Genomic DNA, 15,152 nt, shown 5'->3' on the forward strand with positions numbered 1-15,152 from the left:
CCCGGTCAGCACGATTTCCGGAGGCGAAAGAGGCCGGGCGCAGACGAGGTACATGCGTTCAAGCTGGACGGGGCAGCGACGGTACAAGTACTTGTGACCGAGCGGGTGAAATATGATCATGGCGGGCTGACTCAGTGCCACTGATTGGCGTCAGAAAGCAGTCAAAGTTAGCGAAGAGCTGAGTGTCCGCCCAAGGTTACCTCGGATTGACTTTCGCTCTCTTTACAGCCTAATAAGAGTCGACGAAAGCGGAACTGGGGACAAAGGAAGTGGCCCTCGACGTCGAATCTGATTGCCGTTCCGAGCGAGCTGGTCGGCACAATAGCCTATCGAGCGCGTATCGATCGTATCGATAAAGGCATGAAAGGTCGTGGCTATGATCAGCGCAGTGTGGGGGTACCACAATGGAAACACAGTGTGAAGTCCATCAGACACGGAATCGAGGAATCGGAAGTCGCAACACAGTATCGGGAAATGATGGGCGTTGGAGTGACTCGACCGTGCCTGAGGCTGAATCCTTTCCGCCATGGACATTGAGATTGGGCTCCCACGGCTCCTCTAGGCATGCCGAGGTCTGTGGTTTGGGGCCTAAGGGAGCACCCCGAAGGCCTAGAGCTCTCTGTGAGGCATGCTGCCAGTTACTGGGTACAGCCGTGCCTCGAAATGGGTCCCTTCGATGACAGGTCAAATGTCTTTGGTAGTCCTCTGGATACAACTTCCAGTACACTACACGACACTCGCACCGTCGTCTAAAGGTGCAACGAAGCAGCTCGCCAGCACTCTGCAGGCATTCAATCGCCCTCGGCATCATCACCCCGAGCAGAGTTCTCGGCCCCGCCTTCACGTGCATCGCTTTCACATGCCCGTGATGCGATGAGAGACATTCGGTGGGACGACGCCGTTGTCCTGTGGGCCACTGATCCTGACCGCAATTCTGACGGCTCGGAGGTTCCAATCTGGAAATCCGGTCTATCGCCGAGCGTCGGCCCACCAATATCAGATCGTGTCATGGGACAAAGAAACAGAAGAAATACAGCAGGACACATGACCTGCACAAGTGAAGAACGCCATCGTCGACACCATGCTACTACCATTATTATCATTATTACTGATGCCATTACCAACACAACCAAGGCCGATCCGACCGCCCAAGGACCAGCCCGCGTGCTCGTGACAAAGTAAACCAGGTAAGCAATCAAACTTACCTCTGAACAAGGAATGAACCAGCCATTCCCGTCCTCATGTATCCCTTGTCTTCAATGTTCAGTCTGGAGAGCGGTCCCTCTCTTTCAGAACCTCCCGGCGTCGATATCGGTACCGACGCGAATGCTCCTCGGCAGGATCGACGAATTCCTTGTCGACGAACCGAGGCCAATTGTACTCTCTGAAGTTGATCTTGCCAGCATCGCTCGACAGCGGAGAAACAGGGCTAGCTGTTTCGAACTCTTGCCGCTTTGTCACTCTCACGATTCGTGGTGTGTGGGAACGAACATTGACAGCTTTGGCCTGCAGAATGGGGAAACCGGGAGCGGATGCCTCCAGTTCGTAAGCATTCTGGTTGAGGGGAGATCCCGGTGACATCCACGCACGAGACTTGGGTCGGACAACCTCCTTCTCGTCTGGAACACCAATCTTTGGTCGAATAACCTCTTTCTCATCGGGGACGCGCAATCGGGCGAGCTCGGCGTTCACTTCATCAGCGAGTCCCCGGCTTGCGAACTCCATGGCGGGGATGCGAGGGTCTTGGTAACGTGAGGAGATGCTCGCCTGGGAAAGATTAGCATTGACGAAAAGTCCCTGGTGAAAGTCCACAAGGGGGTAATTGTAGTTCTTGGTCGTAGCCGGAGCTGCGGTTTCGCCGGGCTTGTTCAGTGGTAGAGCCAGATTAGTTGTGCTGTGGCAAGCACGTAGAACAGGTGGAACTCCATTCACATAGCCAGGCTGGAGGGCAGGAGGAATGTAACCTACAGGTTTTCGCTTGGGCACTCCCTGATATGCCTGAATCTTCTCTATACCATTCTCAACCGGTTTGCCGGAGAACGCCTTGAAGGCTTTGGCTTTGGGACCCGCATGGAGCTGCTCTTTTGCCAATCGAGCCTGAGTCAGATCGATGGTGAATGATTTGGGTTGAGCACGAGGTTGCTTCTGTGCCTGGGCCGCGGTTGACTCCAGCTCGACGCGGCCACACAAGTCCGATCGAAATTGTTCAAAGTCTTCTGGTCCCTCGACCACAGGTCGCGCTCGAGGCCGAGGACGAGGCAGTGATTGGAATGGCCGTGCAGGCTGCTGGGCAACTCCGGCAGTCGAACCCGTTGCGAACATGGAGGGCAAAGAGACGGTCGAAACGGATGGTCGAGGAGGGGTGGAGTCTAGCTCGCTCCGACCGTGGCAGAACTCAAGGTGGTGAGATTTGCGTTGTGCCTCTTCGTGAAGGTCCGACTCTACTCGTGGTTTGCGTTGGACGGTTTGCCGATATTCTGCACCAGGTTGATAAGAGAGAAAGTCCTGGATCCGAGTAGCTGAATGTTGCGACTCACTCTGCACATTTCGACCCACGGACCTACATCGTTTATCATACCATTTTCGAAGGGCCGCGAATGAGGATTTCTTGTTCACTTGATCGGCCATTTCCCTAGCCCAATACCTTCTGGCAGGGCGAAGTTGAGGACCAGGAGAAACTTGTCTGCGGTCTGATCAGTCTCTCATTCCAGCTGATTTCCGGGTTGGAGAGTGTGTTGACAGATCGCCCAAGCCTCGGTCACCCAGGCGAATTTTATGTCTGTTCACAACTTGGTCTGCTTGCCAGGCTCTTTGTTATGGTGCCCTTGGGCAGTCGAGCATGGAGTCTGAGTCGATACAATGCGGTCATTATACCCCCGAGACAAAGTTGAATTTGTCCCATAGTGATCACGACAACAAAGAGCTCGGTGTTTACACAATGAGAACGGGCGTCTTCCTCGGTCTCGAACTTGTTCTCCTTTATCGTCGCTTTGTTCCTATCTGTGGCGATGCCGTCGGTGAGGCTGAATCTTCGATTGCCGAAGCCGCAGGATCGCTGATTGTGAGTGGGACGGCCATATTCACGTTTGGCGAGATCTTCTGAATCTCCAAGGCCTCATTTGGGCTCGAAGCTGATCAACACCAACAGAGGCCTTGGTTAGCGGGAAGACAGACTTTTCTGCCTGCGAAATGTTACCTTCGCGTAATCCTGCACGCCCACCCTGATAGATCATAAATGGTAGGTCCTGTTCTGGTTCGACAGTCGCGCTCCAGACTTCATTGTACTTTCGACCTGCGGACCTCGGCACTAGTCGAATCAATTGGTAGATGTCAAGTGCACGGTCTCAACTCTTTCAAAGCGGTAATGGGAAGAGAGTGACCACGACAAGAGGGCGTTGTTCGTATCGGGGAGAAAGGAGCAGGTAGTCGTGCTTTGTGAAGACCAATTTCGACTATGTCGTATAGTGTATTCACCATTTCGACTCGGTCGCGAGTGCATTGCTGGGTCCGAAGTCCCAATACAGCAGACCAATCTGGACATCGAGCTGGCTGCTGGAAAGACACTTATTGTCCATTCGTCTTCCTCTCACGGGCAGCTTGGTCCGGATGAACATCCCACGAGAGCCCTGAATTTCGTTCTGATTGATCGAAGAATGGAACACTGGATGGGGCCAGGACTACCGTCTAAAGCTCATACTACTGTAGTTGCAAGCAGTTGTCAGTCAGTGCTCCGGGACGGATTTTCCAAACGAGTGTGTGCGCTCCGCAGCAGCGAGAAGTCGCGAGGTTCGAAAGCTCCGTGCACCAGGATATCCGTAGCAGTTTGATGGGTACTCCGTATGGTACCCAGGACGCCGTAATGATGCCGAAGTGAAGAAAGCTGCATGAGGTCGGCGAGTCGGAGTTGCGAGGCGCCGTCGTTGACGCTTTTGGCCTGGTAGCATCCGGAGTGGAAGACACATATTTGACGGTTTTGAGCATTGTCCGGACGCTTGTTCCAAAGCATCAGTGAGTGGCAATTCTCGGGGCGAGTGATGCACGACGAGGTGGATTATCCATGTACTGACGGGGTATGCATCATTCTGTACAGTATTCTACACTCCGCATTGTACCTCGTGGGCCTGGGACGTTCAGTTGACAGGGGTGATGGTCACGCTTTTTTGCACCAAAGAGTCAGACAGGTGAGCCGAGCTCTGCGTAAGTCGTTTCAGGAGTTCGAAGGCATAAAATCTACTTCGTGTCCAACGTTGGTCTTGTCTCGTATCTACCTGTTGGTTCGCCCCGATGCACCAATTGCTGCATGCCCATCACCCAACCCAGGAGAGAGGCGTTTCTATCAACCCGATTTTGCTAGACCAAAAGAACTTTTGTACTCTTTCAAGCCACGCTTTTGGAAGCCACAAAATGCACTGAAGAAAGCCCATCATGGGCAACAACCGGTATAGCGGAGTGGCCCGTTTAGGCAATACCGCTGCCACCAGTGAGGGTGATGATTTGACCTGGAAAGATCGGTTGTCAGACACGATCCCGAACGTCCATCACCAATGAACTCACCGTTGATCCATTCGCTGTCAGGATGGCACAGGAACATGACGACCTTGGCGATGTCGTCGGGGACAGCACATCGGCCGAGAGGGATGAGCTTGGCGATACCGGCCTCGATCGTCTCGATAGGAGTATCTTTGGTCGCGCCAGGAGAGTAGTGCCATGCGTTCTGAGCGAACATGTCGGTCTTGATACCACCGGGTGCGATGGCGTTGGCGGTGATGCGGCGGGGACCACCATCGGCCGCGAAGGAGCGAGCGAACCCCTCGACAGCCGACTTGGAACCAGCGTACAAAGCGTGGTTAGGGACACCTATGCGGGCAGCGATGGATGACATGAAGATGATACGGCCACCGTCTGAAGGATAACGTCATCAGTCGAACAGACCGCGGACTCGGACCGGTCGCCGCTTACCGCTGAGATATTTCAGAGCATGTTGACCGACGAAGAATTGGGCACGAGTGTTGAGACCGAACACCTGGTCATACAGCTCCTCGGTGACATCTTCGGGCTTGGAGAAAGCTTCCATGCCGGCGTTGTTGATGACGATGTCGACTTCGACGGTTAGCACGCCATCCCGACCGTTCGACGGCTCCCACTTGACTTACGCTTGCCAAAGGCCTTGATGGCCTCCTCGAAGAGCTTGGTGACCTCGGGCGTCTTGGAGATGTTGGCTTGAATGGCAACTGCCTTGCCGCCTTCCTTTTCGATTTCGGCCACGGTGGCTAGGGCCGGCTTGGCGGAGCTGGCATAGTTGATGACAACGGCAGCGCCACGCTCAGCGAGGGTCTTCGCCAGACCAGCACCGAGGCCGCGACCAGCACCGGTGATGAGGGCGACCTTGCCGTCGAGGCGGATCTGTGCCTTGCCGCTCATGGTGAGTGATGTTGCGGGGGTAGGCACGAGGTGAGGTGGCACGGAGAGAGGGCTGAGAGAGAGGTAACGATGGAGTGACGGACAAGTGAATGATGGACAACCGAAAGTTAAGTGATTGGAGAAACGGCGAAGGACGATGGAAATACACGGGATGTTGATGCACTGACCGCCAAAAGCAGGAAAAGAAAACAGTTGTCAACACACGATATAAAAGGGGGATGTAAGAGGAGAGTTTGTGTGGTGGCTCTTTCTCTCTCCCGCCACTAGCTCGGAGTGCGACTGGCGCACCGCGACTACCGCTACGATAGATTGTCAGAAGATGCCATGTCGGTGAGTCGGCAGGATCTTGGGAGGGCTGGACTGCCCGCTCGTGCCCGCCTCACCAATGGGTTGGCAATGGGAGCAGAACAGACCAGTCAAGTCCTGTGCACGCCAACCCGTCATGTCGAGGCGGTGAAGGACACTGTGAAAGTTGTTGAGATGAGGGGCAGGCCATGGAGGGGCCGTCGCGTCGGAGGGGAGTGGAGGGGCTTCCCTTATCGTGTGGGCGTTATCGGGCCATCCGAGTCTGACCGCTGGTACTTGAATATACCCAGTACATGCCATGGAAGCACGAGTACGCGCAACGGAAAAAAAATCAATCGAAAGAGCAAGAAGTGCGATTCTGGCTCATATTCTTGGATAGATGGCGAGGTTTCGCCCCGTCAACCGGACATTCGCCTCGTTCCAGCCGCCGCTCCTTGGGGACAGCAGGCAGTAGTGAGCGAGAAGGGGGCAAAAACGCGTCTCCAGTTGAGCAGAGGGCGACATGTTGCGAAAGCGACAGACGCAAGGACTATCAACCCTGGAACCGTGTGCAGGCCGCGGACATTTCGATCGTTACATAGCTATCATCCGTCCCGGTTCAGAGCGCAAGACTCTCGGGAGGAGCACGCTCGGCAACGAATCTTGCCTCCGATGTTGTCCGCTCTGAGTTCTGTGTACCTGCTCTACTGTAGACCACGAGTCGAGTCGAACGGCCATGAAGTCGCCGTCGACAGCTTCCCGTGTGGCTCCTGATGCTGCAAGGAAGTATTAATGGTTCGTGCTTCGAGCAGAAAATGTCTCAGAATCTCGGTTCTGGTTCGATACTGCCATTGAGCTCGTCTGTCGACGGGCGGGAACGCGGTGGTGGTGATGCTGCTGGCACGGAGCTACAGTACGACTCGAAGCACCGTCCGAGTGGTGAACTGCCACGAGACGCCCACCTGCAGGCGGTCTCAAGCAGCCGGCGTTCTGTACGGAGTATGTATCGAGAATTACGGATCTAGCCCGTTGGAGTCGCAGCCCTCCGAGCACTAGCAGGGCCGCCTGCAATCTCTCTCCAATTTTAGCACTCGAGCACATTTGTCCCTGGCCCTCGCAGTATGGCATCCAGGGGCCGACAATGGCGTCGACATGTGCCCCCCATCTCCTCTGGTGCTACCTTCACCACCGCTGCTCGGCATCCAGGAGGAGGGATATTCTCAGGGCAACTTTTCCCGCATCTCTGGAGACAAGGCTCTGGAAAGCCTGATGGAACGTCTCACCACATATCGGATTCGAACGACACTGTATTGTGGACGCGAGGCTGGCATCGTTCTGATATCCCATACCGTTTTGCACTTTCTTCTGGTCCTCGGATCGTATGTCGCATGTCCTCTGATGGAAGCGGTAGACTTTGGCTATCCTTGAAACCCGTATTCAACTCCGGAGCCCCTTAAGTTAAACAGGCCCTGGTCGTCCCTCCCCATGCAGGTCTCCCTGCTGTTTTGCTTCTTTCCTCCTCCGCCCGAACCTTTTGATGCACGGAGTACTGTGTATCCGCTCCTTGACCACGTTATAGGCAAACTAAAGTCCTAACAGCTTCCAAATGGGTTTAGGACGCTCGATCCGTCGATTCTCCCAAGCTTTTGCCCGGCACCAGCCTCCCAAGACCGCTGTGATCTTCGTCTTGGTGCTCGAGATCTAGCACGGATGTAGCTACCCAAACAATCTTTGTCGGGATCAGGTCATGTCCGATGCCCGACATAGTCCATACAGGAGGCCGCTGCAAGACCATGATCTGCTTGAACGACTTTCCAAGAGGCAGGATTCTGTTCCTGAACCTTTCGGGTCGCTCCGAAATGTGATGCAATTATATTCATTAGTGCTTCTTCAATCGTCATAAAGACCTGGGCCGATCCCACTTGATCGTGATTCTCATATAACAAGACCACGGACTTCGATGCTCGGAGCGGCCTCGCGCCGACCATCTCCCAAAAAGCACGACAAAGCACCTGGTGAAAATGAGGTCGCGATGCATGAAGGCCTGCTTTGACAGGCTCCCCCCCCCACATGGCGGATCCCAAATCTGCTGTATTGCCTGACGGGACCCCAGATCACACCTAGCTGTCCCAAAGCGAGACCCAGAACATCGATAAATGGCCGCTGGAAAGCCTTTCATCCCAAAAAATACATGGCTTCCAGATCAGAATCCCTCCCTGGGTATCGTCGAGCACACAACAGCTTGTCATGTTGAGGCGAGACAATGCTCAGCGGTGCTCTTCATCTCCTCTTACCCGCCCTCATTCGATTAAAAGTCGATATTCCCGGTTCTAAAGCGCCTGCAATGCCGCCGTCATCATCATTACAAGACATCAGATGTACATTCATCATCTGTACAAAGGCGGTAACATCACGCCTGGTCGGAGGAGGAACTCAACATTACTGCGTGATATCTGGTGCTGGTATGAGGTTGACTAGGGCAGCCGTGGACACAGCCCCCTGCTGCTGTCTGGCAGAGCATGACCGTGTCAATTGTCTTTCCAGCTGGCCATGAAGATGCGGAGTTTTCGCTTGATGCCGTCTGTCAGACGCATCGAAGAGTCGTCCTCCAGCACTTCGATGCAGTGTTGGAGGATGTTAGACGGAACATCCATTGGGGCAAGGGACCCGTCAGGGCGGCTGAGCATGGGTGTGCCTTCCTGGTACTTCATATACCTGCTGATCGCCTCGTTCTCAGGAGTGAGGTCATCGATGGCGAACGGCCTGTCAGGCTCTGCCGAAGTGTGCGTCGGTGAGAAACGACCGTTTCCGTTGCTGGCCATGCTGGTCGCCCAGCCTGTCAACGCCACTCGATATACTGCACCCGACCACCACGGCGGCCGGACTGGACGTGGCATCGATCGAATCAAGCGAAGTATCTGTCCACAATGGAAGAAGGCTTCTTCCGCCTGGTCTATACACCGCATTTGCAGCCACGACGCGTACCGGAACGAGCCGAGCGCCACCTCGCGACGAGCGAACTGCTCAATGTCCTTGAAGCTGGTTATGGCATTGAGGGATATTAGGTGATACATGATGAGATTGGCACAAGTCGTCCAGCATGTACCTTTGTTGCCTGCGAAACTTCGCTTGCTGATGGAGTACCAGTGCTGCAGCAAAGAAGAGATATCCTCCAGCCGAGCCTTGGTTGCCGCTTTTGATATCGCACGCGATGCTTTCGCATGGTTGGTGCCATCCGGCAGGCACGCAATAAATTGACGCAGCTGGCATACTTGCGCCTGAATAGGATGTAAGAGCAAGCGAAGCTGGGTTGGCGAAAGTTCCTTCCCAGCTAGATCGCCGTCGACGAATCCGGTGAAGAAGTCTTTGACGGAGGCAGGACTCTGGTATGTCGAGCCGTGGACTTTCTCAAGCAAGTCGAGCCACTCCGATGGAGTCTCCGCATGCCAGAGGTCATCAGAGTCGGGCATTGGAGCGTGGAGATTTACTACTGATAACAAGGGAGTGGTGTCCGAAAACAAGCTCATCTCCTGGTCGACAATTACCCACGAGTGAGCGAGTCTGGTCCGTGTCAGTGTCTTGGTCTCGCTGTACCTTCTATACGCCGCCGCATACCTGTGCTTGCCTTCTTGCTCCTTCCACTCCTCCCATGCTTTCTCTGGGTTCTGCTTACATTTCCCAACGTCGATTGCGGACTCGGTGGTGTCCAGCATTCCGGAATGAGCGAGCATCTAGGACACGATCAGCGAGGCCACAATCCAACAGGAGCGAACTTACAGCTAAGTACATGCCGCGTTGACCCATGGCCATCTGATTTGGTGAGTTAGGAACAAGGTCAGGAGTGCTGAATGTTCGACTTACGTCCATGTGCCATTTATCCCCCGACCAGGCGGCAAGGCATGTGAACAGAAGCGCAGATCGCAGCACCAGAACCTCGCGGGACTGGAGGACATCTTTCTCGATGGTGTCGAAGAGCGAGATCCGGCAAGCCTCTGTCAACCCGCTGGCAACATACCTAGCCTCCACCGTGGCCGTTGCTGAAGCGCCTGAAGCGACCATGAGTAGGATCAGAAGACTTGCTGCCTTGCTGTTGTTCGACTGCATGAAAAGGTTGGGGTCCAAACGGCCAGCAGGGACTGACGAGTAGTATGGCTCATATCGCACAACGTAACTTCTCAGAAAGTACTGCATAACCTCGGGGGGCGGTAACATCAAGAAAGCGTCCCTGCTGGAATCCGGGCTGGAGGGTGTGTCCTCTCGAGCCGCACGATCAGCTTTGTGAATGTCCAACGCCTTGTGAAGAAAGCTTTGAGTGATGGCAAGCAACTTCTCGCGGGACCATCCTACGATCTGCTCAGTGGCGATCTTCCGCTCTGTCGAAATGTCCAGCGAAGACTCATCAAGCTGCGCCGTCCATGCCGTCCATGTGGTCTGGTTCCGGAGTGTTTGGGCGAGACCCTCCAGGTAGATGGCGGCCGTCTTGGGTGGCGCAAAGGAATACTGCTTGTCCACCCGGTTGCACTGGAAAAAGGGCCAGGCATGGTGGGCGGCCACGACCGCGTCCGGCTCTTGCAAACCACTGGTGCTGGACGAACTCGACGGTGAAAGGCCGGCTGGTGGCCGATACTGCAAGGAACCATAGGGGCTCTCCAAATCCATCCGAACGGGAAACGGGGTCCCGCCGTCGGGGATATGGATTGGATAGGGAACATGACTTGGAGTCTGAACCCCCATCTTACCATGTAGCAGATAGTGCTCCGTATGGTCCTGCAACATGGCCGACTGAGGGCTCATGAAGTCCGGGAGCATATTGGCGGAGTCGAAGTCTATCATGCTGGTTGGAGCGTTGCTCATTGCCAGAAACTGGTTGTCACTCTCGTGGTCGTAAGGGGTCCCTTGCATCTGTACGAACGTATCCATGTGGGACATGTTTGGCATCATCGGTGTGATCGGGATCATGTCGGGGGGCGTGTGCGCGAAGCCGTTTCTCAACATCTGCGGTTCCATCTCTGAGCCATATACAGCTGGAGCGATTGGAATCGGGTGGTGAGCGTCTGGGAGGCTCAGCCGATGCGGAGGGATGGTATGATGGCCCATGCCGTCTGCGCGGGTTCGTCAGCCAACATCTCAGCACATGGGATCGACAAGCTCACTGGGAGACAGTCCATTGGCGCCTGGAGTTGGACCCGAAAATTGAGACAATTGTGATACATGGAATGAGGCGGAAGAATGTAGGGCACGTTCAGAGTGCGGTCGTGGGAGGGGATTCCGTCGATTAGGATTGTGGGAGGACCGCCGAGTGGCCCGTGACTGACACACGATCTGTTTGCTCACACATCGTGAACAGGGCACCTTGGGTTCTCATCGTCAGTACAGACCACGCCATGGGACGCGGAGCAGAAGCCTGTATCGCGAAGCTCGGTGGAGGGCGAGTGTATCAGGAGCAGTTCTCTTGAACTGTCCCACCACCCCGCGCCACTCTGCCTTTTGACCAGTGCGACTCCTAGCCCCGACCGACCGACCGACCTTCTTGTCACATTTCGCCTTCGCTTTGGCGCAGTGTACGCAGGCAATAGGCATGCGTTCCGTAGGAGAGTCCATGACAGGAGGCTCGTCGGCGGTTCGTGGGAAATGGTCTCGGTGTGATGGACGTGACAGAGAGTCGAGTCTCCCTTCTTGTGTTCTGGTGGCTCGCAGCCTGGGCCAGACTGAGCCTGAGCCTGAGCCTGATCAAGGCGTGTAAGAGTGGCCAGCTGGGGCGGGTGGCTGACGCTGGGATTGTACCCAGATTAGCATTATCTGAGGGGGGCGGAGGCTGAACGATGGATCGCAAAGTCAAATAGCTGATAAGATGCAAGCGAATGTGGATGGTCCAACAAGGCTTCAACGAGAGGCGGGTGGTCACCGTGATGTGAGCGAGAGTCAGGCGAGGACGCGAGCATATACAACAACACAGGACAGCGTAAGATGAAAAAAGATCGACGGCAACCGCACGGCCGATGATGGACGGATGGAGACACGAGATTCTCGAGAAAGGGAAGGCATGGAGACAGCCACGAACCACTCACCACTCACCACCCTCATTTTAGGTTAGTGACAGTGACAGGGGGGCAGGGTTGGGCCACAGCCAAGGGCTGTTCGGCTGGGCAAGGCAATAAAATCTGCAGGCGTTGCGTCTTTTGCAGGTGGGGTAATTAGAGGGAAGCCTTGGATACACAGTACTCGTACATAGGGCAGGGACGGACAGTTACCGTACCTCTGTGACCGTCATGGAGGTGCGATGGCCATCATCACCACTGCAGCCCGCAGGAGCGACGCAGAAGGCCTGGGCTCGTCAGCCGGCGATCGTCTGAGGAAAGAAAGAGGCTTGGTGATGACGGCATGCATCGAGCTCCACCCAGCTTTCAGTGCCAGCTCAAAAGCCTCGTCAGTTAAGGTTCGCGATTGATTGATTCATCATTGGCATTGGGCACTTCTCAGTCAATGCATTGTTGCGCCCGTGCCGTTGCTCTCGTCATGGTCCATGGCCACCGTGGTGACTGTGCGAGCACTGGTGACGGCAAGGGATCGCGACTATGCTGCTCAACGAGGGCGTCGCACCAATAGACCTAGAGAAATTGAGACCACCGGCCCAAAGAAGATAAATGGAATGCACGCCGAGGACGCCTTGCACGAGGTTTGCGGCCCTCGACCCGAATCACTGGTGTGTGACAGGAATGCTTGCTGGCTCTCGGGCGCCCGCCGCCCTCGAAAGCAGTTTCCCCCACCAGCACCCACCCACCCACCAGCCTTCACGGCAGGCACTGCGCAGCTTCACCTTGCCTTTCGGAAGCGACAGGGTAAGCTATCCGCCCGCCGTGCATCAGTGCGGGAACGAAAAGAGTTCCTCTGCCATTACCAATTGATAGCCAGGGCCCGAAATAGCCTGGGAAGGATCCTCCATCTTCCCCAAAGGGGTCCATGCTTCAGCTCCCCAGCTTCGCGAGCTGGACAGTCACTGCGCGCGCTGGCCAAAATTGCAGCTGATCTCCTGCACCGCGTCGCCATTTTCTGCAGTCGCTCCTTTCCGGTTGAGATCAATACGAAGCCGAAGTCGACCGTTAGCTTTGATCCGATAGCGATGGTTCCAGAGCGCACTGTTCGCCGCGGCCCCTCTCCTCGCTCATGACGAACCATATTGGACAAATCACCCTCGATAGGATGATGTCGTCAAGGATCTCGCATCGGCTACATTGATGGGGAGAGTAAGACACAGGACACCTATTAAGCTCCTGGCTTTGCAAACTCTCGCCCGGTTCCATTTCTCAGTTCAGGGGACCCCGGTCGATCTCCTACTTTGCTACGCTTCCCCGGTCCTGGCAATAAACAGTTGTAGACTATGATTATCTGACTGACGGTTGCACGAGATGGTGACAGCTTGCGTGCTGTCGTGCTCTGTGGCCCGTATGCGCAGGAGCACGGCAAGCCACGTCGACGCAGCCCGGACTTCTGACACGACCCCTCCCTAACGCTGCGCCGTCCCTTTGCTCGTCTTGCGCCAGACTCTCACGACGATAGCGACCACCAGCCGTTCTCGGGTTAGTGCAGCAAGCCCGAAATACGGGCAATGATGCTGCCTGCTGTGCTTCGCCCAGAGCTGGCTGCACCATCCATTCCGTGTGTTCGCTTTGAACATGGCCATTGGAAAGCCAAAGCCGCAGTGACAAGTGAAAATGCTCCGGTTGAGGCTAATGATCGCCTCGTCGTCACCGCCCTCAGCCAGCCATGCTGGAGCCGCACTTGCAAAGTAGCGCTGCCACGAGCGGGGAGAGTGTCTGCATCTGCATCTGCATCTGCACCTGCTCCAAGCTTGCGAATCTGGGTGCTGTTCAGATTTTCAGCGACCGACCGAGCTCCAGCTCGGAGCGCCATTTCGTAAACTCATTGCCAGCTCACCCTCTTCACGTACTCGCGACTTCAGTAATTGGGCATGCTTCGCAGATCACGTATCTTCGGGGTCTAGGTCGCCGGAACAGATTGCGAAGCAGGCAAGACTGGTCAACACTGAACGGGGCACATCACTCCATTTCTGGCTGTGTTATCAGGTCAACTCGTACATTTACCCAGAATTGGTGTTGTCGTGATGGTTCAGGCCTCGCATTCTTGACACGTATGCGTCAGGCTTGTGCCGATACACCGGCCAACAATACAGCACCATGACAAACGTGGTCAACCACCTGCAAACCGCTCTCTCTCAGTCTACTGGATTGATCCCTGGAACTCGGCAACTGGCTCTGTGCATTAGCCCGACCAACCGCTCTGACCGTCTCTCGAGCTTGCTGTTATCTCGACATTGTTCGTCTGACCACAGGCGAGTTCTGAGCTGCCGCCTAGTCGCACGATATCGCACACATATCGGCTCACCCGCATTCATTTCCCGCCCTGTTTCTTGCCGGGTTGTGGATCCTCTTGGGAGTTGCCATAAATGGATTTCGAGCCGCACCGGCCACTGTCCTATAAGCTTCCAAGATTTACACATCAGCGTGACCCAAATCCGTGAATCCACGATGTTCCTCGCCGCCAGCGATTTGGAATGTGCACAGTACAGGTGAAGCCGCAATACCCCGTGTTCGGCACGGAGCTGGACCGCCTCTGTGTGAAGCCTTCGACCCATTCAGTCCCCCGCGACTCTGGCCCAAGAAGACCACCATGCTTCAATGCAGAAGGCCGGTCTTTCCCAAGGCGCCGACGTGATTACTATTTTAGTCTGACAAGGCTGAATATCACGGTCAGGCCTCGGTCAGAATAAGTGGACCAGATCGCCATTCACACCAGCATTGCGCATTTCCAGGCCGACAGAAAGCTACCAGCAATGAACCTGGAAATATAAGCCTTACTAGACTAGTAGAGTAAGGGATTCTCTCCAAGGTTTGTGTGTGTACAACTTCTTTCCTGAAAGTGTAATGGTATTGAGATGTGTCACCAGGGAGGCTCTACTAGGTAGCTTATCGGAAGCGGTAGGAAGACTGTAGTACTGCTATTGTATACCAACGCTACTCATCAGATAATAGCAGCGACGTTTCAAGATATATTTTCTATATAACAGCTGTAGAAACTCCCCTGTTCTACCAGCCTGCAAATTCCCATATTTCTGCGGGCATTATCAGTAGCCTCTGTGGAAGATTGAACATGTCCCTCTCTCTTGGCCAGGGCCGACACGGTGCAACTGAGACCCCGACATCTCCGATAAATACTGTGTACTCCGTACGTTAATTGAACACTGCAAGGCCCGTCACGCAACCTACAGTGTAAGCTCTCCACTAAGGCACCCAAAGGGTTCTTGCCTAAGTACTGTAGAACAAGGGTACTCCCGGCCTTTCATCCAGCTGCTTCATTTAGCGCAGCGACCGCATCGGCCTTGCAGAGTGACTCAGCTTAGATCGGCCCCCGTGGCATACTAATGCACC

At 55.0% G+C, this 15,152-nt stretch overlaps 3 protein-coding genes across 3 annotated transcripts; all 3 read right to left on the reverse strand.

Annotated features, from left to right (window-relative positions):
- Positions 1–1,263: 1,263 nt before the first annotated feature.
- G647_00427 (uncharacterized protein) lies at positions 1,264–2,322 on the reverse strand (the record flags this gene model as incomplete). Its single annotated transcript, XM_008723830.1, has 2 exons — positions 1,264–1,863; positions 1,969–2,322. 2 exons carry the CDS (start codon positions 2,320–2,322, stop codon positions 1,264–1,266), a joined length of 954 nt encoding a protein of 317 aa, XP_008722052.1.
- Positions 2,323–4,423: 2,101 nt separating this feature from the next.
- On the reverse strand, positions 4,424–5,421 carry G647_00428 (uncharacterized protein; the record flags this gene model as incomplete). Its single annotated transcript, XM_008723831.1, has 3 exons — positions 4,424–4,902; positions 4,960–5,100; positions 5,154–5,421. 3 exons carry the CDS (start codon positions 5,419–5,421, stop codon positions 4,424–4,426), a joined length of 888 nt encoding a protein of 295 aa, XP_008722053.1.
- Positions 5,422–8,234: 2,813 nt separating this feature from the next.
- On the reverse strand, positions 8,235–10,803 carry G647_00429 (uncharacterized protein; the record flags this gene model as incomplete). Its single annotated transcript, XM_008723832.1, has 4 exons — positions 8,235–9,267; positions 9,322–9,437; positions 9,484–9,516; positions 9,568–10,803. The coding sequence occupies 4 exons, from the start codon at positions 10,801–10,803 to the stop codon at positions 8,235–8,237; spliced, it is 2,418 nt and encodes an 805-aa protein (XP_008722054.1).
- Positions 10,804–15,152: the final 4,349 nt, after the last annotated feature.

Source organism: Cladophialophora carrionii (assembly GCF_000365165.1).
Source record: "Cladophialophora carrionii CBS 160.54 unplaced genomic scaffold supercont1.1, whole genome shotgun sequence".
Classification (NCBI taxonomy): Eukaryota; Fungi; Ascomycota; class Eurotiomycetes; order Chaetothyriales; family Herpotrichiellaceae; genus Cladophialophora; species Cladophialophora carrionii.